At 38.0% G+C, this 24,040-nt stretch overlaps 1 protein-coding gene across 4 annotated transcripts in view; it reads right to left on the bottom strand.

The window, feature by feature from the left end:
• Positions 1–24,040, bottom strand: part of LAYN (layilin) — a 375,483-nt gene that overhangs the window by 6,015 nt on the left and 345,428 nt on the right. For all 4 annotated transcript variants that reach the window (XM_044080992.1, XM_044080990.1, XM_044080993.1 and 1 more), the window contains one exon: positions 22,230–22,332. In XM_044080992.1, the coding sequence (XP_043936927.1) occupies positions 22,230–22,332 (103 nt within the window). The remainder of the gene's footprint in view (positions 1–22,229; positions 22,333–24,040) is intronic.

The raw sequence follows: 24,040 nt of genomic DNA, 5'->3' as shown, positions 1-24,040 counted from the left end.
TCTGAGTGTTTTTTTTTTGACATTTGTAAGTATACCCATATATATATATATATATATATATATATATATATATATATATATATATATATATATATATATATATATATATGGGTTACCCTTAGTACATTGAAAGCCCACTACATCGAATTCCACTTCTCCGACATGGCAGAACATTGACAAATGAGGAGCCGAAGTTACCACACGGTAAGTTACCGTTTGGCCATCCACCTGAATTTTGTCCCGTACTCCCTCGGTAGTGCGTTCTTGGAGTCGGAATATTAAGTTAGGCGGGTGTGGGGGGGGGCATAGCCCCCCACATTTGTGTAGTCAGTTTAATGGAAGTTTTTCAGTTCTGGATGGCCAAATGGTAACTTACCGTGCGGGAAACTTCAGCTCTTCATTTGTCGATGTTCTGCCATATCTGAGAAATGGAATTCGATGTAGTGGGCTGTCGACGTACTAAGGGTAACCCACACACACACACACACACATATATATATATATATATATATATATATATATATATATATAAATATAATCTGCATTTGTTAATCAAGACTGCACAGCTGAGAACGTGCCATTATTGGTGGAAAAACACCAAAATATGTAACTAGAATAGTGTATCTCATGATATTATACCAAAGTGCTGTATATGCAACAACATGGTAAAAAGAACAATGCAGCAAATGCAGAGACAAGACATAAGCATAGCAGATAATAATGTAATACATTTTGAAGGACAGCACATACAAGTATAGGTCTGAATAAAAAGGAAGCAGCTTAGAAGAATGCTACTGTATGGGACTATATTACAGGTTAGGCTGAGCAGTATACATACAAACTTAGCCTTGCAACAGTGGAGACTAGTTATGAAGGTTGTCCCTGAATACTTAGGTAATCCACAGTAAGAATAAAGATGGGTTTACAAGAGGGATTTGAATATATGTTTATCTTGTGTGCTTTTTTTGGGGGGGGGGGGCCCTTATCTTGCATAACCATCAAGCCTCCCCTCTCAGTCATCCTACTGATCCAGGCATTCTTACAGCAGTTGACACCCCCTCCAGCCGACTCATCTCCTTACAAGTATGAGTTGAGTGCTGAAAATGGGGCTGTTATGACCTGTAAGAGTGAGAGGATTTTATGTACCTATTTCCCTCTTCCTCAGACACTAGTGACTTCCATTATAGCTTGCTGTGAGCTTCTAGACATGCCTCCCTTGGGGTATGCAGTATACCATATTATAGAAGCAAAGTCATCTGGGTCATCCTTCTGGACCAACTTGTGGTTCTTCTCTGTCCTCCTGTTGATATGGGGCCCAGCAATTGCACTCCTGTCCTCTCTCCAATGTGCCAGCCGCTTTGGCTCCTGGACCATTAACTGAACCTCCTTTGCTGGTGAAAACATCAGGATTTTATCCCTCTAAGCCAGTAGAGCTAGGGGTCTTGTGTGTTTCTTACATCAGGAAGCCGCTTGTTTCAAACATTTCCATTACAAATCGAAAACATTTAGTCATCATACTTACTGATTGCTGTTGAAATACAGACCTGGTGATGCGTAGATTATCTTAGCTTCAGTGGAGGGGCTGTCAAAGATATGTATCAGACAGAAAAGGACAGTTAGGCATGCAGACTAATTTATGAGCCAATGGACATCAAACACTTTTTTCATTAATCCTCTTTGAATTTTCAGGTCCAGCACTTTTGTTTCTTAAGCATGTAATTTCTTCTTTTGAAACTGATGGATGATGTACTGATTTATCTTTCAAATGTTTTTTTGATGTTTCACGATTTATTTGAATACATTTTTTGCTTTTTGTTAAATTATCTGAGGTATGTTTCATTGTTTAAATATCTTTTGCAGCCCTTTTTTGGACATATGAAATTTGTTGTATTCCATCCTTTCTACCCCTGCATTTCTTACAACAGTATACTATTTTGTTATCATAATGTTTTGTTATGTTTTCACAGTTGTATTTACATTTATAGTACTTCTTCTATGAACCAGTTGTTAAATACAATCATAGCCTACTTTGCCTACATTTCTATTGTTTCTTTACATAGTTGCAGTTTCAGCATTGCCATTTTTGTCTTTGTAGTCGGCCCATGTCTAGCATGTGTTGATACTCTCTGCTCTATTAGTTGTAGTATTTTTAGAATAAAATGTCAAGAATCTACATGCAGAACAGAGAGCTATAACACTAAAATGTAATAAAAAACATAAATAAATAACTATACTGCACACAGCATGACAGAATGTCAAGCAAATAAAACAAATAAAAACAACTTTTTTTGAGTAAGTTCATACCAAGTGCTACTACTCTATTGGACCTGACTATTCCTACTTGTGCTATTTTATATCTTTGCAATGAACCAGGAGGTAATGACACAGTTTTGGTTCTACCTTTTCAGCCTGCAGTGAGAACTACAATCATTACTGTAAGTTATGAACAGTCTGCTGTTACAGATGGTATAGTTATTATAGATTCTGACCAGTTGCTTTGTGTTTCTTTCGGGGCAGCTCACTCTAAAATTTCAAATATGTTAAAACCAACAAGGTACACTTCTGATGCTGAAAAATGCCATAACATTATTGACAAGGACACAAATTTAAACATATTATGTGTGCATATAATGAGACAGTTGGTTCAACATGAATGGCTACAATGGGCTAATTACTTTTTTCTTGAATGTTTAAAGCCAACAGAGAATTTTTAAAAGATTAAGAAACTGTTACTGAAAATGCTAGGTTCAGTTTGATTCAACTACTAATTAAATGCAGTGAGGCAGAAATGTATAAATTAAATTAAGAAATGTATAAATTAAATTAGAGCACTGATACTAATTACAAGAGAGTGCCATTTTTGGTGAAGTGCTGAATACATTTCTTAATGATATTAATCCTGTCCACCCTCATCACACCCGGCGCAAATCTTAACATCTTTAACTCTGCCACGTCCAGCTCTGACTCCTGCCTTTTTGCCAGTGCCACTGTCTCCAACCCATATAACATAGCTGGTCTCACTAACCTCTTGTAGACCTTCCCTTTCACTCTTACTGGTACTCGTCTGTCACAAATTACTTCTGACACCCTTCTCCATGCACTCCATCCTGCCTGTACTCTCTTCTTCACCTCTCTTCCACTCTCACCATTACTCTGAACTGTTGATCCCAAGTATTTAAACTCATCCACCTTCGCCACCTCTACTCCCTGCATCCTCACCATTCCTCTATCCTCCCTCTCATTCACACACATATATTCTGTCTTAGTCTTGCTGACCTTCATTCCTCTTCTCTCTAGAGGATATTTCCACCTCTCCAGGGTCTCCTCCACCTGTTCCCTACTCTCACTACAGATCACAATGCCATCTGCAAACATCATAGTCCACGGGAACTCCTGTCTGAGCTCATCTGTCAACCTGTCCATCACCATTGCAAATAAGAAAGGGCTCAGAGCTGATCCTTGATGTAATCCCACCTCCACCTTAAATGCATCTGTCACTCCCACCGAAGAAGAATTACTATTACTAATATTTCTAAGGAGTAAGTTGTTTTAAAAATAGTAAACTAAAATGCTTTTTTTAGGCTATAAAGATAATAATGACTTAAGACAAGAAACACTGTTTATGTTAGAAGCATAGGTCAGTCCTGAAATGCATAAAAGGGCAGCAAACTTTTCTCCTGTTTTTTAGGCAAATGCTAGTTACATCACGGGACAAGTGGGAAGTGGATTCAAAAGTACTAACCATGTCCATGACCAAACCAAACAGACCAGACAGGAGAACTCAAAGAAGGAAAGTTCACTGTTCACAGGACTGGTTAAGCTCCATAGATGACTTTGGAAGAATCTTGGTAGCTGCTAAAAATGTCACCAGCACTAAACAAAAATTCAGTGGGAGTCATTGGTGACAATGAAATCCTCAATCTTACTTCACCCACAAGATTAACAACGATTCTGGTGGTAAGAACACAAACTTGAGCCTCACACTGATTTTGTGAACAGTAAGTGTTCTTTTAAGTATTTTACCTGTCCAATGAGGATCTAGGTAATGGAGAATCAGAAGTCCTTCAAAATGAATGGGAATATGTGACACTGTTACATATCCTAAAACCTAATCTGGCAGCCCCGTTAGAAGGTGGCAACATGCATAATATATCTTTGAGTAGCTCCTTACATAAGCCAAGTGCCTACAACTGATTATTAATGAACAGCATTGACGCTTTTCAGAGGTTCTGTGAGAAGGGTATTTGTGAACTAGTTAAGAGACCTAATAAGCAAACAATTTTATAACTTAGGAAAAAACTTAAATGCACACTAATCATTGTAATTAATGACAATTCCATCAGAATTATTAAAGCAGACAAGGAGTGTAGGGTAGTCATCATGTGAGGATAAAATGTTTCTTTATTGTTGTTTTCTAAAATAGTTATGCAGATATTGTTTCCTAGAGTTGAGCATTTGTATACGGGGATATTATTAGGCATACCCAAAATTTATAACAAGTCTGAGGATCCCCCTCTATAGTCTCTTATAGCTAGATTTAAGATAGATATATTGTCTCAGTTTGTTGAAACTAAATAAATGTTAGGAAGATCAATTTTTTTAGATTCATCTAATTGTATTTAATTGAAATCACTTATTTTGACAGCAGAAGATTTATATGTAACATGTGACATTGCTAGGCTTTATACCTTTATACCACACTAGCTTGGACTTGTATGGTTCAAACAGTGCATGTGTTTACATCAGGTTTTTTTTTCTGATAGGAGATTAATTTTTATATGATTATATGAATTTTATTAAAACACATAATTATGTTGCTATGTTTCTGCTATCTGCAGATGAAAGGCAAAGCTCTGGAGTTGCAATGGCCTCCACCTCTTCCAGTATTGTTATAGGAGAATAGGAAAATGTTTATATTCATAATTGTGCACTTTATATTTATTTGAACATTTTTTTTATGATTTATGATGATATTTTGTTTGTATGGTCAAGTGATTGACAACATTTAAGGTTAATGATTCAATCTAAGAAGGGTTCTGCCTAGTTTTTTTGATTTTAATGTTAATTGATAAAAGTTGTGTGCCTTGATTTTGGACATCATATTTTTATAGGATTTGGGGAAAGGTACAATTATTGCATGTACTTCAAAGGAAGGAAGGAAGTAGCTAGTAATGCATATTTAGTCTTCAATAGTATGAATCTTATGTTTTTAAAATGAATGTACTAAAAGAGTAGCTAGTGATGGTTAGTCAGTCCCAACTTTGAATTCAGGTTTTATTAACGAGACAAGCATTCTGCTTGACAAATTTTAGGAAATGGATTATCCATGTGGGTTTATAAACTCACCGAGGAAGTAGTAATTGAAAGGAAGGGAGGGTTCTCTATATAAACCAAGTATCTACATTACGTGCATGGGTTTCAGAAGTTACACTAAGTTCTTCTATGGTAGAAGTAAAAACTCATGTGATATCAGATATTGCTGAAATTTTAACTTGTATTTTTGGATACATAAGCAATTAGATTATTAACAATAATATGAGATATTGCTGAAATTTTAACTTGTTCCTTGGATACATAAGCAATTAGGTTATTAACAATAAATTGAGGATTTGATCGCACAACAAGAACTTTAAAAAAAAACTGTTGATTGAGAGACCATTTTTTTCAATAAAAGAGGACCGAACATGAAGAGTACATTAGAAATTAAGTCTAATAACAAATGTATCACATTAAATGGTACATATAGTTGCAAACATTGCGAAATGCATAAGTTTATTTTGAACAGAGCTTTTTTTTGTTATAATAAAAATAAGACTTACTGGGATCCTAAGTATTTTAATTATAGGTCTGCTGTTGCAGTCTATGTGGCAATGTACTTTACATTTGATGTTTTCTTTGTATTGTATAGTGCATGGAAGCTTAGTTGGGAGATTTTATGAATACCCCTTTGCCATGAATAAAGGTAATATTAACAATGCTTTATACATAATTATATGCACTAACCTCAAGAGATACTTATTATATGTTTTTAATTATGTGGAAGCTGATTTGGGGGGCTGGGAGAATTTCTTTGATCATAAAGAATACTTTCTCAGTGCCTCCGTACCCCTGGTTTAAATGAATGTCTCAGTTTCAGAAGCACACTGAAACTAAGCAGGTTAATATGCAAGTTTAAGTGTTAATTGTCTAAGTTGCCGTGATAGTCATGTGATCATCTGGTGATTATTGCATTGTGCACTTTGGATGAAATAGATTTAGGATGAGCATGCTTGCTCATAGATTAATAGCTATTCCAGGGCCACTGAGATTTAATACCATGGCAGTACATTCACTCAAGCTACACCTCCTTTTTCTATGAAGGCCATACCACTCAATCCCAGAGTACATTTGTGGATAGCCATCCAATCATCAAGTTTATGTTTAAAGAAAGATAGTGAGTTGCTTGTTAAATAGTGTTTAGGAAATGCTGGATTATAAATCTTTCCCTCAACCATGTTTTTTTGATCTGTTGGTGAAGATTTGTGCCCCTGATTTTAGTACTCATAGAAATATTGGAGTAGTAGGGAAGCAGGGGACCCAGGATAACTGAGTCTCTAATGGTACAAGAAGCATTACAGAGATGTCCTCAAGAGTCTATGAGACTCAGAATTAATGGATAGAGCTTTCAGCCTCTCTTGGTAACTCATGAACTTGGAATGTGCAATCTTTTTAGTTAGGAACCCTTGGCATCTTTCTAATTGCTGTATACATTTAGTGAGATACATCCCAAAGGTGGCCCTGTACTTGATAACTGACCTGATTAATTCTGAGTATAAGGAAGTAACTACCTCTTTAACCTTGATGACATTTGTTTGGCAGTTAGCTGGTATAAGTAAAAGGATTTGCTGGCCACCATTATCTTATGATGGTCAAAACAGAGGGATGCTCAAAACACATTGTTTTATTAAAGTTTTATTTGATCAACATTCCATGCACAACTGATTTTTGTATATTTTACATTTGTATTTTTATTTTAGTTTGCTGTAAAACTAAAACTACATGAACCACTTGTCTTTCTGCTTATGATAAAATTGTCAAAAGATGATATTCTGATTTATGCTTGATGATTCTGCATTCATTCCTGGCTTTGCCTCCCTTTTTTTCCTGTGGACTTATTTCTTTCACTGTATTTCTGTCAGCTTTTCAATTTCTTAGTTTATTTTCTGTCTCTATTTTTAGGTTAATAACCTTTTTGTGAAAAGTTTGTTTTGGATGGTTTTTGGGGCGTTATTAGTTGTATTTGATAGGTTTTAGTGGCTTTGAAGTAAGTCTTTCACTGTTTTTCTTCCACTAGTTAAATTCAATGGTATGTGAGCTTGCACATTTCAACCTGATATTTACTTCTTCCACGTTAAATTTTTTAAATTTTATGTAGTAACCTTTGTGTTACAGCTTCGATTTTATTGGCTTGGCTTTCTAAATATATATATTTAGTTTCCTTATTAACTGTTATAAACTTTGTACAGCTTTCTGTGTTTCTGAAGTTTTGCTGGTGGTTGCAAGTTATATTGCAGTGCTTCTTGCTCTAAGTTTCTGCCACACCAGGTTTTTATTCTGTCCAGTATCTTTATTTGTTTCCATTTTAATAATGTTTATTGTATGAAACTGGTTATATTTTTGTGTTTTATAGCAGTTTGTCTCGTGTAAGGTTGAGTACACTGCCCTCACTGTCTATTAGTCATTGCTAATGTGTGGACTTTTTAGTCATTAAAGGATATCAGTAAAATAATATCACACAATTTCCCATGCATATACAAATGTAGGTAGCAAGATTATAAAAGCTCCATCTCTCCTGGACTTACCATGTGTGCCTGTATTGTAACAGTCTTCCCCATAAAAGCTATTGTAGTTTCTATAATGGAGAGATGCTAGGCTTGTTTAAAAAGGGAAATCTGAATGTGGAGGACAATTAAACATCAAAGGTGCTGCAGCCAGCTAGCACCAAGTGACAGGGTAGTGTGTGAGATGTATAAACCAGTACTGTGACCAGTGGTTTTATGTGACATAAAAACCTGGGCAGTAAAGGAAGAGCAGCTGAGAAAGCTTGAGGTGATGGAGATGAAGTGCCTGAGATGGATATTGAGATGAATTTGTGAGAGACAAGAAGAACAGAAGAGGGGGTGAGGATGTCCACCACAGCGATGGATGGTGTGCATGAGAAAAGACCTGTGACAGTTGGGCATGACTGTTAAAGAAGGTATGAGAATGGCTGTGAATCAAGAGGGGAGGCAAGAGTTGGCAGTATGCCTTCTCCCATGTACAAATGTGAAAACAGGGTTGACGCTGCTGGTGTGTGTGTGTGTGTGTGTGTGTGTGTGTGTGTGTGTGTGTGTGTGTGTGTGTGTGTATATATATATATATATATATATATATATATATATATATATATATATATATATATAGACATCTATCCATAACCTCTTTTTTCAAATTTTGAAGATAGGATTGTGAGGTTGGGGTGCCACATCAGCAGTGGCCATCATCTAAAGCCAATGTTCACACTGCTGGTTGGGTAGCCCTGTTGAGGCAGATATATGATGCTGTCATCCCTGCTAAGTACATTATAGACAGAGCTCCCTTAAGTGTAGACCCAGTGGTACGTGATCTGGATACTCAGGTTGATAGCAATCTGAGCTTTGACCACCACATATCCACAGCAGTAAGGACATCCTTCTTTGTGGAACATCTTATAAGTAAAGGCATCGCACCTAGATCTAAGGATGTTATAATTCCATTATACTTGGCTCTCATCAGACCAATAATTCAGCATAATGCTCCCTTTTGCATGTACCTCACCAGACACCTGAAACACTTAGAGAGACCACACAGGTTCCTCTCCAAGAAATTACAGGGTACACAAAACAAGTCTTACATGGAAAGACTGAAAACTCTGTCACTATATTCTGTCTCCTACAGGTTGCTAAGGGGTGAACTGTGCCTGGCTTACAGGGCAGTCTCTGACCTGCCCCTAATGGAAATGCTGCACATTCATAACTCAAACTGAAGGAGGGATACTCACTTAAGGGATCTTAACCTAGCTTCTGACATAACAGATCATGTTGGAGAGATAGATACATCTCCCAGAGACTGTCACTTCTCTGGAATAAGCTTCCAATTCACATGAAATAGAGCCCCTCCCTGACCCTCCTCAAATGGAACCTTGATCAATGGGTGAGTGACTGCAAATTTACTCCTAGAACGGTGCCCATGTCCCTTCTGGACAGAGGAAATCAGTATTAACTACCATAGACTCTTACCTCTTCAAACTTCACTCACCTAACCTCTGACAACTGGGGCAACTCAGGATAAATATGGCTAGGCTTGTAAAGGCTTTAGGGCCGTTAGCCTAGTAACCTCCTCTGAACCTATGAACCTACATATATATATATATATATATATATATATATATATATATATATATATATATATAAATATATGTGTGTGTGTCTATCTCTCTCTCTCTCTCTCTATATATATATATATATATATATATATACATATACATATATACATATATATATATATATATGTATATATAGACACACACACACACACACACACACACATATATATATATATATATATATACTGTATATGTGTGTGCGTGCATCTATGTGTGTGTGTGTGTGTGTGTGTGTGTGTGTGTGTGTGTGTGTGTGTGTGTGTGTATGAATCTATTTGTATCTATCTATCCATCTATGTGGATAGATATAAATACGTGAATCTATATATTTATGTGTTGGTTCAATATTGTAGTCTACATATGTATATATGATATGTCATTGTCAAATATTAGCTTACACATATTAATATACTGGACTTTTGATTGATTTGAAGGAAATATGACGCTCTCAGTCTTACATTATTGGCACAGCAAGTTTTTTTTATGGAACCAGACAACAAAAGGGAACTTTGATAGACTATTTCTATGAATAAGGTAAAACTTCCTTCAAAGCACCATGTAAGGGGTAACTCAGGTACTCCCTTTTAAATATGCAATGTTATATGTTTCTTCTTCATGATAATTCTTGAAAATCAGTTTCATTTGTTTGCAAGTTCTTATCACATGGTTTGTGAAAGCAATGTGTTTTTATCAAGGCCAAACTTCTTGTTCATTTTGACCAAAAATCAATAACTACTAATGCTCTTATAAAACTCTTCTACCATGATAATGAACATTAGCTTATTGCTGTCAGATATGTAACTGTCCCCATAAGCCATATCATTGATCAGTTACCTGTGATCATATACTAGTTCTTTGCTATTACAAATAGCCTACTCCCCAGAAAGATATCCACTTTCTGTGTGCACTTCTAATGTCTCATTGAGAAGAAAGTGCAAGAAATAAAGCTATAGTTATATATATCAATTTGAAGCTGACATATACACTGCCCCAAGCCATATCAGTTATCATTCAAAAGTGGTAATGTAACTGCTCAGTACTTTCACAAACTGCATGTCTCCACACACTTACTCTCCAAAAGATGAACACTTTTTGTGTACTCATCTTACTTTTTTATGAGGAAAATGAAATAAATGCTGACAACATTCTTGTATTTCAACACTATGCTCTCACAGATATACACTTCTCTCAAGTAATATTAATTATTATTTCATAAGTTTCCTTGTAATTATCCCTTGCTTCATAATATAACAATCCCAAAAGGATATTCACTTTCTGTTTACTCTTCTGATGTGTGATTGTGAGGAGTATGAAATACACAATAGCTTCAGTAATGGTTTTCACCTTATTGCGCATAGTCATATATACTCCCCTTAGGTATCAATGATCATTCAGTAGTAATGATGCATTTACTTTTGTGTATTCACATATAACCTTCCTCCCTACTCCCAGAATATAGCAACCTTCTGTGTACTTTTGTGATGAAAGTGAAAGAACAAAAGGTCACTATAATATATCTCAACATATTGCTGTTTTATCTGTCTTTCTATCTATCCACCCATCTAGCTTTCTATGTACACATACACATATATCTATCTATCAATCCATTCATTCATACATACTAACACAGTACTCACTCCCATGTTAAATCTAAAGTCATTTGAATGGGATTACATAACTCCCCTTTGTTTTCATCATTAGACTGCCCTCCAAACAGCTATTTGCTTCTGCTGATCATCTGCAAAGTTTAATCACCCAAGACTGGTGGAAATACTGGCCTCAGTAATGTAATGTAAGTCACTCTTCTGGTCATGGTATTACATTATATAAATAAATAAATAAAAAAAAACACGTCTAGATCATGCTGTGGGCATTGTAAACCATTTTCATTGTCCACAGATACTCTTGATTTCCAGGAGTTAAATAAAAAAGATATCTGTGACAGAATGTGGCCCCGAAGATATGAGTATCTGCTCTTCTCACCATCTCTAGTCAAATGACTAGAGACAGCAGGGTAAGCACCATGTTTGATGGTCTTAGCAACAAAAGTCAGATGGATAGTTTCCAAAGTATCAAGACATAGACTGGTTACTAAACAGTTTCTGTTTAGTGTGGAGGAATGTAACTCATACTAAGGGTATATCTCCCCAATGTTGTCACTATATCAATAATAAAACTCATAAGTATTTTTCCAGACAAGGCAACAGTTCTGTTAGTGTACACAGGATGACACCTAAACTTTCTATAGTGAGAAGGGCAGTCTGCTATGTTTAATATCAGGACTGAGATGCAGTGAAATCAATAGAGTTAGAATGGGATGCTTGGGTGTATTTTGTAACAAAGTATATTATTAAAAAATCCCTGATTTTTTTTGAAGTCTTATATGGCCTCATATACAGCAGTAAAATAATGTTCTTGAAGAGATTCGTTGTCACTGGCTTGCAGTATACGCAGTTTCCACTGGGGGACTATATGACCTTCATTTAAAAGGAAGACTGAAACTAATGAACAGAACATATATCTACCAGGTTTTCATTACACCAAAGGTAAGTAAATAAATAAACAAATGCATACATATTTTACCAGACTAGGCAACATTCATGTTACTGTGTATAGTGTTAGGTCTACATTCCATGTATTGATAAAGGCAGTAAGGTGATGTGTAAATTGTAAATCAAGACTGAAATACAGAGAAATAACTGCAGGTAGAATGTAATTTCTGAATGCATTGTACATTGAAAAATCTTAAACGAATTTCCTTCATTTTTATTATGAACTATAACAAGAAAAATAACATATGACTTTAAATGCAGGTAGCAAATATAATGTTTCAGAGACCTTTCGGTCTTTTAGACTGGCGCTATATCCAGTTTATACTGGGTAGGCTGGTTCATCACTGCTTAAATGGCAGGATGAAACTGAGCTCCAGAATATATAAATACACTAAGCTGTTGTTAACAACAGAAGTAACAAATCATAAACATTTTACCAGGCAAGGCAACATTTCTGTTACGACATATATCATGAGACCTAAACTCTGATGTACTGACAAAGGCACTGTGCTACAATGTTAACAATAATTGAGATGCAGTGAAATTGAGGTACAATAGTAGCCTTGAGTATCTTTAGTACCTGAGTGTCTTATCAAAATTTCACAAGGGTACTGACATCAAATGTACACAGAAATGATAGCTTACAAAAATGAAACCCATAAGACCAAACATATAGTTGTGGATCTTACACACCACTACCAATACCCAGTAGAGTACTTTAAAGGGACAGATGTGTATTTGTACTAAAGTGCTCATATTACATCTTGAGAACTGTTGCTATAGCCTTAAAAACTCCATCTGCCATAGTGTTATGCTGGTATGTAGTACAAAACAATGGTTCAGTCTTGTAAATTTTGATTTTGTAAGCTACCGTTCTTGTGTACATTTGATGTTCTCATCTTGATGTTTTCAGTTTTGATGCTATGTTAACTCAATCAAATGAAGTACAGCTATATACACACATACACACACACACACAAACACACACACACACACACACACACACACACACACACACACACACACACACACACACACACACACACACACACACACACACACACGTATATGAGAGAGAGAGAGAGAGACAATGTTTTCACGTGACTAATTTCATCTGAGCACTGGTATAGCAAACTTATGATATTATAAATATTTCACTATCCAAATCAACATTTCCATTACTTTTCTATGGAAATATTTGTGTTTTTACACAGTATAATAGTACTTGGAGCTTATATATTCTGGATATTATTTTCACTCTACAACTTTGCTACCAATCTATGACAGCATTGCCTTTGTCAGTATGTGGAGTTTTGTAATGAAATCTGAAAGTCAGGCTGAGATATGACATCATGATCTGGCATTTTTTAGTATACTTGGAATCGATTGTGTATGTTATACTGCTGTACCCGACTTTTACTCAGTATTCAGAGAGTCATAATGATTTAGAATATATGATAAGTTGGAATTACATCAGAAGTAAAAAAAAAACTATGCATTTCTCTTGAATAGATGAGTAGAGAAGTGTCTTTTTCACTGAAATGATCACCTCCCCTTATTAATTATTCTGGGGTCCAGTCCAAGTTTTGTGCTTGAGGATAACAAGTGTAAGAAATTGGATTGACAGCCAAGAAAGACCAGCATACCAGTACAACGGTACAAATCCCTACAGTCCTACCTTCTGCAGATTCTGTCCATTTATGTACAATAAGAATTATTTCAATTGTCCAGTGTTAAAAAGGATTTGGATCTCCACATGAAGGGACTGTATTACAGAAATAGTTATGTACAGGGCCGAATTCGCCTCTTTTCATACTTTCTATGTGGGCAAACAAATAAACAAATTCAAAGTCAAGATTGCCCACCAATTACCTTCTGGCAAAACACTTCATGGAATTTCTGAGCTACCAGGGTTTTAAACTTCATATCTTGGATGGTCTGGAATTGGGACTGATGCAGGGGAACAAAAATGATCATTTCAAAATGCACTCACTCAAGGCACTCCTTAAAATGGAGAGCATCGACATCTGTGCAGTGACAGAGACCTGGTTCAAGGCTCCAGAGAGCCACCTAACCTGGACCAAAGCACTAAAGGCAGAGGCATGTCCATATTCATTACGGATATCCACACCTCCAGGCTAGTTGCTCAGCATAATGCATCTGAGATTATCCAAGTGCAACTAACTCTGGGCAAGACCACAATACAAATTGTAGTTTGCTACAGATCCCCCACCATGCCCCAAGATTCCCACTCCTCATTTCTTGATACACTGGAAAATATTAAGGTACAACCTAACACCCTAATAATGGGTGATTTCAACTACCCCACCATTAACTGGGGAAAACTACTCATGTATCAACTCTTGTGCTCAACGTTTTCTGGAATTCATAAATTCCAATGCCTTGAATCAACTTATCTACACCCCCACCAGGGGCAGCAATATCCCAGACCTGGTCATTATCAACATGGGCAACTGGTGTTCCACACCAGAGGCCAATTCCTTGTTGGCCAGATCCGACCACAAGCAAATCACCCTAGACATCCACATCCCACCCCCACCCCCCATTAGGGAAACCACCGTAAACAATTTCTCCAAAGCCAACTTCACGCTTCTTAAGACAGAAGTGGCAAACTGCATGACACAATGCTGATGGACAATAGAGATATGACTGCTGAATCCTATACAATTGCACTTTATAAGCACTTACATGAGTGCATGGATCGTGCAATCCCTAACAGAACCAAGATGTTATCCTCCAAAAAAAGGAAGCCAATCTGGTGGACCCCTGCTATAAACAAACTCTACAACAGAAGAAAGAAACTGTTGCAAAAAAGAGTAAAATCCCATGATTGGAGGAACTCCCTGGTCAGCCTCAGTAAGAAGCTGAGATCCCTCATAAAATCCTCCAAAGCTAGTTATAAAAACAAAATCGCCACTGATTCTAAAGACAACCACAAAGCATTCTATAGCTTTGTCAAGAATCTCAATGGCAACACTCAGATCTGCTCTGAGTTACAGCACAATGGCACTAAATATATAGAACCAACTGATTTTGCCAACATCCTGGCAGATAGGTTCAGTGCTAAATTTACCCCTCTCTCATCCCCTAAAGGGCCCATCTCTATACTGGAAGAATGCAAAGTACCTGTAATCACAGCTGCACAGGTAAAAAACACACTCTCCACAGCCAAGAACACAGCATCCATGGGACCTGACAACATCCCAGGCTGTGTTCTACATGAACTACAGAACAAATGGGCACCCCACTTAAGTACCATGTTTAATCATAGCCTCACCTCAGGCTTTGTGCCCACTGAATGGTGCACAGCAACGGTTATCCCACTCCACAAAGGGTGAGCCAACATGGACCCCGGGAACTACTGCCCCATTAGCCTGACGAGCCTGGTCTGCAAGGCTATGAAGTGTATCTTCATGGAACTTATAAATAATGATATTGGTAATCTCCAAACTCTGGACCCTACCCATTTTGGGTTTGTAAAAGGCAGATCATGTCTCCTAAACCTGATAGACTTCTTTGAAGCAGTCACCAAAGCTGTAGATGAGGGTAAGGTAGTTCACACAGCCTATCTAGATCTCACCAAGGCTTTCGACACCATTCCCCCACTCTGGAATTATAGACAAACTCACTGAACTAGGTATAAATCCCTATGTCACAAGATGGGTTGCCAACTGGCTCACTTACAGAACCCACACTGTGAAAGTAGCAGACTCTAAATCCAACTTCAGATCAGTGACAAGTGGAGTACCACAGGGTTCAGTCCTAGGTCCTCTCCTGTTTGGTATCTACTTCTCTGAAGTACAGGCTAACACAGAAGGTCTTTGGCTAACAAAGTTTGTAGATGACTGCAAACTATGAGCCATAATCAAAACTTCTAACAATGTGGCCATCCTACAAAAGGGCCTCACTGAGACAGTTGCCTGGTGTCAAAGCCATGGCCTCAAGCTCAATGTCAAAAAGTGCATTGTCATCCCTTTTGGTAAAAATTCTGTACCCATGAACTACCACATAGGTGGTAGTCTACTTAACACCAAAAGTGTGATAATTGACCTTGGGAAACAGGTGGACAGTAGTCTCTCCTTTGATAATCACATCGCCACAGTAGTCAGGAAATCCTTCTACGTGGCACACCCCATCACAAAAGTTTTCTCATCCAGGAAAAAAGAGGTCATTGTTCCCCTCTACTCATCACTCATTAGACCCATTATAGAGTACAACGCCCCTTTTGGTAAGTACCTCACAAGACATCTACAACAACTGGAAAGGCCACAGAAATACCTCACAAAGAGGATTATCGGCCTCAAACAAATGCCCTACGGAGACAGTCTCAAAAAACTCCAGCTTTACTCTGTCACATATCGCCTACTCAGAGGCGATCTCTGCCTAACATACAAAGCTATGTCAAACCCAGAGCTGTTGGACAAAGCCAATAACTCTGCTGGTGAAGCACTATTCTCTTGCACCATAGCCAAATTATGGAACTCCCTCCCACCCACAATTACCACCATACAATCATGCACTCACTTCAAAACTTTACTAAAAGCGCACCTAAAAACATGCTGGCTATGCCCTTGCAACTCCCACTCTAATGTCACCCACCCCATCCAACCACTACCTTTCTTTCCACTCCACTAACTACCTTGATTATAACAAGCTCAGATGCTCATAAGCCTAGTACTTATACAGCAGGAACTTCTTATTGTAACATTTGTTAATGTCTGTTATGTACTTCACAGATAAAGATTCTAGTTGTCTACTGATGTACTATGTTCTTCATCTGTAAATATGTTGTAAGTAATTGCTATGTAAATTGTTAATCACCATGTAATCCAATGTAACTACTGTCTGTTTATTTTAACTGTGGAGCTTTTCTCCTTGGGCCTCTGCTGAAAATGGACCTACGTCCAGTCGGACACTCCCGGTCAACAAATATAAATAAATAAATAAAATAAATAAATAAAAATGCTCCACTTAAAGAAATCCCAATCCCTCTGAGCTACACATTCTAGGGACCTAAACCTTGTCACCACAATAAACAGAACATGCTGGAGGGATAGATTCCTGTCCCAGAGACTTCCCATACTCTGGAACAAACTACCTATCTATATCAAACAAAGTTCCTCATTAGCACTCTTCAAGAAAAATCTAGATAATTGGATGGGAGATAGGAAATTCACTGGGATCACTTCTGTGGCTCTGCTTGACAGTGGCACAAGAAAATAATTTTCTTGGGTGGCAAAAACCAGGGTACCGTTTGGCTAGGCTTATGTAGGCCCTAGGGCCAATAGCTTAGTACCTACCTATGAACCTATCTGAAAAAGCTTAAACAGTCTTCACAAATCAGACAATACATGCAACAAACAGTGGCATAGCTAGACTAGGAAAGAGAGGCAGCACTTTTGTGACTAAATATCACCTTTATTAATGCCCTGCTGCTAATGTGTGTGTGTGTGTGTGTGTGTGTGTGTGTGTGTGTGTGTGTGTGTGTGTGTGTGTGTGTGTGTGTGTGTGTGTGTGTGTGTGTGTGTAATGCCCCAGTTAGGTAAATCTGGTGGTTAGGCTTACTCAGGCTCAAACCCTGTACCTTAGGTACAAGAAGCAAGAGCCTGAATTCTCTACCCATACCACCACTTGCAATTCAGGGAGTTGAGTCCATAGCTTTCAAGTGTCCAGATTTTTACAGAATGTCTGGAATGTTTGGCTCATACTTTTGGTCTGTTTCTCTTAATTGTGGTTTTCTGGCAGATCAGTGAGAACTGAATTCACTAAATATTGATAGCCAGACTGAAACTTAAATGGCTGGTTTTCAGGAAACGCATGGTAACATAAAACATTTTATTCTAGCAACTTTCTAAGATTATACAAGCAATGTTTAAAATGTGTCCCTAGTTTTGGCCCTTTGCCCCCCCCCCCCTTAAATTTCAGCTCTTTCCAGATTTCTTGTGCTGCAAAGTTGCGAGATATAGTTGAGTGTCAAGTGGATTTTTCAAGGAGCTGAGAGCTTCAGGGGAAGAGAAGTTTAGTGCTGCTTATGCCAAGTCTGTTTGCATTGTCAGTACCACAACAAGTAGTATACTTGCTTTTGATGCAGACGGCTGTGGGTTCTACTGCTGCTACTGTACTGTGTTGTACTTTAAAGGAGGTGGATGCTGCAGTCCTGAGAATGTCCTCCTTTGGAGGAGATATCTATTAACTATGAACCTGTTATCAGTTTGCCATCCTTTCCTATTGCAATATTACTAGCTTATCATTTTTTTAATGTAATATAGGCAATTTATTCTTCAAGGGCAACAAGCACTTTATTTGTAGATGAAACAATGAAATATAAAGTTGTTTGCTAGCAGCAACCTCTTCATTAGTTAATGTGGAATTACTTAGATGACTTTCATGTCTGCAGAGATTGTGCATATTTACTGATATTCGTGGATTGTGATGGCAGAAGGTTGAATAGACTTTTATGATGGAAATATTCTGAATCGGGCAGTTTTGTCATTATTGGTTCATACTTTTTATTTCATTGCTTACTGAAAAATTTTTCAAAACTATTTAAAACACACTCTAACAAATGTGCTGTATTATACAAGGGATATAATTTAATACAATCAGGAAGGTGAATGAAAGAACACATGTAGGTTTGCAAGTCCTAAATATGTGTGCAAGGGGCTATGATTTGAAGACAACCCAAAGGTAAACCTTATCCATCACTGGCCAGATGCATTTTCTTTGAACATGGGTTTCAGTGCTGTTTCAATTAATCTGAGCGTCAAGGGCAGAGAACGTTTAATGCTAAGTATGGTACTGTATTGCTTTGTTTTAGCAGATGACTATCAGTGTTTGTGCTATAAATTTTAAAATAAAAGTTTTAAATGAAATCCAAAAACTCCCTTACCAGCCTCAGTAAGAAGCTGAGATCCCTCATAAAATCCTCCAAAGCTAGTTATGAAATTAAAATTGCCAAAGATTCCAAAGACAGCCATAAGGCATTCTATAGCTATGTCAAGAATGTAAATGGCAATGCTCAGATCTGCTCTGAGCTACAACAGAATGGCATTAAATATACTGATCCCAAGGATATTGCCAATATCCTGGCAGATCAATTCAGTGCCAACTTCACCCCCCTTTCACCCCCTAAATGGCCCATCTCAATACTGGAAGATTGCCAAATTCTGGTAATAACGGCCACACAGGTAAAAAACGCACTCTCCAAAGCTAAGAATACAGCATCCATGGGACCAGATGACATCCCGGGCCGTGTACTACATGAACTACAAAATGAACTGGCACCTCACCTAAGTGTCATGTTTAATCATACCCTCACCTAAGGCTTCGTGCCCACTGAGTGGCGCACAGCTGCAGTTATCCCACTCCATAAGGGGGGATCCAACTTGGATCCCGGGAAATACCGTCCCATCAGTCTGATGAGCCTGATCTGCAAGGCCATGGAACTTATAAACAAAGACATTGGCAACCTTAAAACACTGGACCCCACCCAGTTTGGGTTCATGAAGGGCCGATCTGGTCTCCTGAACCTTATTGACTTCTTTGAATCAGTCTTCAGAGCCGTGGACGAGGGTAAGGCAGTCCACACAGCCTATCTGGACCTCGCCAAGGCCTTTAACACCATCCCCCACTCTGGAATCATAGATAAACTTACTAAGCTGGGCATTAATCCCTACGTCACTCGATGGGTTGCCAACTGGCTTACTGACAGAACCCACACTGTAAAAGTAGCTGACTCCAAATCCAGCTCCAGACAAGTGACAAGTGGAGTACCTCAGGGTTCAGTCCTGGGACCTCTCTTGTTTGGCATCTACTTCTCTGAAGTACAGGCCAACACTAAAGGACTCTGGCTAACAAAGTTCACAGATGACTGCAAAGTGGGTGCCATTATTGAATCCCCAAATGATGTGGATACTCTACAAAAGGGCCTTACAGAAACAGATGCTTGGTGCCAGAGCCATGGGCTCAAGCTCAATGCCAAGAAATGCATAGTTATCCCCTTTGGGAAAAAACATGTACCCGTGAATTATCATATAGGTGGCAGTACACTAAACACCAAAAGTGTGATAAGAGACTTAGGGACACAGGTGGACAGTTGTCTCACCTTCAATAACCACATTGCCACAACAGTCAGGAAAGCCTTCTGTGTGGCACACCTCATCACTAAGGGCTTTTCATCCAGAAAAAAGGAGGTCATTGTCCCACTGTACTCATCCCTCATTAGACCTATTATAGAATACAACGCCCCATTTGGTATGTACCTCTCAAGATATCTGCAACAACTGGAAAGGCCGCAGAAATACCTCACTAAAAGAATCACAGGCCTAAAGCAGATGCCCTATGCTGACCACCTTAAAAAACTCCAGCTATACTCTGTCGCATATCGTCTACTCCGAGGCGATCTCTGCTTAACATACAAGGCCATGTCAAACCCAGAACTGTTGAACATGCTACACTTAAAGAAATCCCAAACCCTCAGAGCCACACGCTCCAGGGATCTAAACTTTGTCATCACAGTAAACAAAACATGCTGGAGGGATAGGTTCCTGACCCAGAGACTCCCCAGACTCTGGAATAGACTGCCTATACATGTCAAGCAGAGCGCCTCTTTGGCCCTCTTCAAAAGGAACCTTGATGAATGGATGGGAGAAAGGAAATTCACCCTGGGGATCATGTCAGTTGCTCTGCTAGACATGGGTCCAGGGAAGTAAATAGCGTGGGAAGAAATAGCCAGGGAATTGTTATGGCTAAGCTTGTATAGGCCCTAGGGCCGATAGCCTAGTACCAACCTATGAACCTATAATCATTGCAGAAGTAAAGAATAAAGCAGTATGCACATTACAGTTTTTATGGTAAATGGGGATAAATAGCCAAGCAATGGGACACTGGAATGGCTGCAGGGGGGAGGGCTGTTTATGGAGAGCCCATTTGACCAAGATTTTATGAGAGGGAGGGGCAGCAAACTCAAAGACAGCCCCGGGCAGCACAAACTGTAGCTATGCCACTGGCAAGAAACCTGGGTAAAACAGAAGCTGTTAAATTGAGAGTATGGTAGCTATTAAAAACCTGTGCCACAAAGCATACTACTAAGGCTCCGAGATCCTTGAAAAGTCCCTAATGTATATGGACATCTTCTAGGGACATTTTTGAATAGTGATTCATGTATTTTGCTAAAAGGACAATGGCTTTATTCAGGCACTTTGATATGAATGATTCACTTCAATGACATTGCTCAATTTTTATTCTACAACTATATTTTATGTTGTTACATTTGGTTCACTATTTTTCATCTTTCACTTGGTTACTTTTACTCTGAATAAACAGCAGGGCTTCTATTATACCGTAGGCTTGGTGTTTGAACTGGTTTTCCTCTTTGATGAACTATTTCAAACTGATAACATAGAAGTTGTAGATGCTGACTATGTAGCATACAAGAGGGCACAGTGTTTTATATTATATTGACTTGGAATTTCATATAAATAAAACTGGATCAAACTCTGCACTGGCCATGGATGATGTATCTCAACCTCATAAAAGTCTTCTCCATGGATGTCTATCGTATGATATAGCAGAGGTCATGCCCAGCTGTGAGCACATTGATGAAACTCGTATTTTTACTCATTTTCATTAAATCTGCCTAGACATTACTGATAGCTAGGTTGATAATCATTTCAGCACAGTCTGCCATTTTGGCTACATTATTTTAGATAATCCACCATTTAATACTTCATTCATATTTCTTACGTTTTCATTTTGATTACCTCAAATAATACATTATGCTATACCCATCACGGTTTGTGTATAATGTGCCACCCTTTTGAAAATATTATTTATTCATAATGAATAATTCGGAAGTATTCATCATATCATCACTCTTTATAATAAAAAAATCTTGCAAATCTGGAAAATTATGTTTCTGAGACAACTTTACATACCCCTTCATTTGTAAAATCCAAAGATCTGATACTTTCCTGTCATATATTTTGTGAGATTATAACATATTATGAGTGAGTCAAACAATGAAAAATATATTGGACCATACAAATGCTTATGGAGTACTGCTAAACTATATTGTTTTGTACATTGGCTATAGTTTGTATAAATGTCATAGCTGGACAGAACATTAAGTACATATGGACTATCTCCATCACCATTTGCATTTATTTGCATACACATTTAATGGCTCTACAGTTAGGAAATAAAAATGCACTTACCTTCGCATGAAAAGCCAGAAGCAAAACAACGTAGTAGCAACTGCAAGCAGGAACAACAATGGTATAGTTGGGACCAGGATGTAAATGATATTCAACATATTATCTGAAAAAAAGAAGTGGATATATTTATATTTTTTAAACAATGTATACTGATAAAGAAGTATGAGAAAGGTATTTATCAGATAGAAAGTGTAGACACTTTTATTGCCACTGTGTGAATTTCATCAAACATGTATTATCATCATGTTATGCATGTCATCAGTCACTCAGACATAGTCAGCAATCCCAGCAACTCGGCAACCATTCACAAAAAAAAAAAAAAAAAAAAAAAACCTTCACATACTGCATTCATACAAATAGCGTTATCATACCACAGAAACAACACTAGACTTACAGAAACTGTGGTCCTAAAAATCCCATTGTATAAAATTAGAATGAAATACATTAAAATAATACAAAATAAAAGAACAATCACTACTGCAACCATCTATTTGGAAAATGTCTATCAGCAGAACAGATATGATTCTAAATATTTAAAATAAAAAAGATTGTACTAACTAAAACATAACTAAACTATAAAAGTAATATATCTGAACATAGTCATTGATAACACTATTAGAATAATGCCATAGCATTGCCAGGCACTATAACATAATTAGAAATTACCTACGAAGTATGTAAAGCCCTGTTCATTAGACTACTTATGCAATTATGACATCCCATTGAAATAGTTTCTTTACTCACCAGTGGGAGTGGGGAGTACTGAGCTGCTTGTTTGTCCTCAGAGGCGTGGTTAGAAGCAGCAACTAGTAATTTGTCGGCCATTTTGGGTCATTTCCTGTTTTTTCCAGCCCCCTGCTATAAAGCACGCGTTAGCGCGGAGCTGCTACCATTGCACACTAGGGCAGCGCCGGTTAATCAGATTTAAACTATTAGGGCTACCTAAAGTCCACTCTTCAAATTTTCCCTTAAAACTACCTTCCTCAAAGTATACTACTGTTCTATTTAGTGTATCCTACAACTATAAATTATCTCTACTTGACTCCCAAGTAGACTATTCTCTATCTGTATAGCGAAGCACTTGCTCCTACAGTACCTATCACCTCGATACAGCACTCTTGTTATAGAATGTACCCCAAAAAAGCAAACCCCATTTCTCGGTCACCCACATCCCCCAGAACCTTTTCTTAAGTTTTTCTGTCTATTCCTTCTAGCATGTCGAGGGATCAGTTGCTAATGTCCTCTCCTGCTCAGCTGGTGAACCTGGGAATATTGAGGCAATGTTACAATTGCCTCATGTACACAGACAACCCTCTCCTCCTCCCACAAAACACAAATACATGCGAGAGATGCAACTATATGGCCAAACTGGAGGCTGAGCTCTCTCAACATAGGACTGGCATGACCAGACAGGAGGAGAAGGTAACCACACACACTATAGACCCAGTCTCACATAATACCATCACAACCTCAAATCATACACATAAACACACAAAGACATACTCGACGGCTCTGATCAAAAATCTACCAAAACAGCAGAGGCCACCAAAGCAGACACCCAAACAACTACCACCTCAGAACACAACACCTGCAACACATAGACCACACAGTCAGAGTGTCAAGCAGTCACAGCCCTTAAGGCCAAACACAATGCCAGACACACTAGTCATTGGTGACTCCATAGTCAGACACACTGACGTCCCGCTCACCAGACTGAGTAAGGAGAAGGTCACAGTAAGCTGCCTGTCGGGTGCTAGAATCCGCCACATAACGCATGCACTCAGGTCTCTCAACAGCAGGTACAAGTACGA

This window comes from Protopterus annectens, chromosome 8.part0 (assembly GCF_019279795.1).
Source record: "Protopterus annectens isolate FY-2018-M chromosome 8.part0, PAN1.0, whole genome shotgun sequence".
Taxonomy (NCBI): Eukaryota; Metazoa; Chordata; order Ceratodontiformes; family Protopteridae; genus Protopterus; species Protopterus annectens.
Note: the sequence above shows the minus strand (reverse complement) of the source record. Positions and strands in the feature narration are given on the sequence as shown.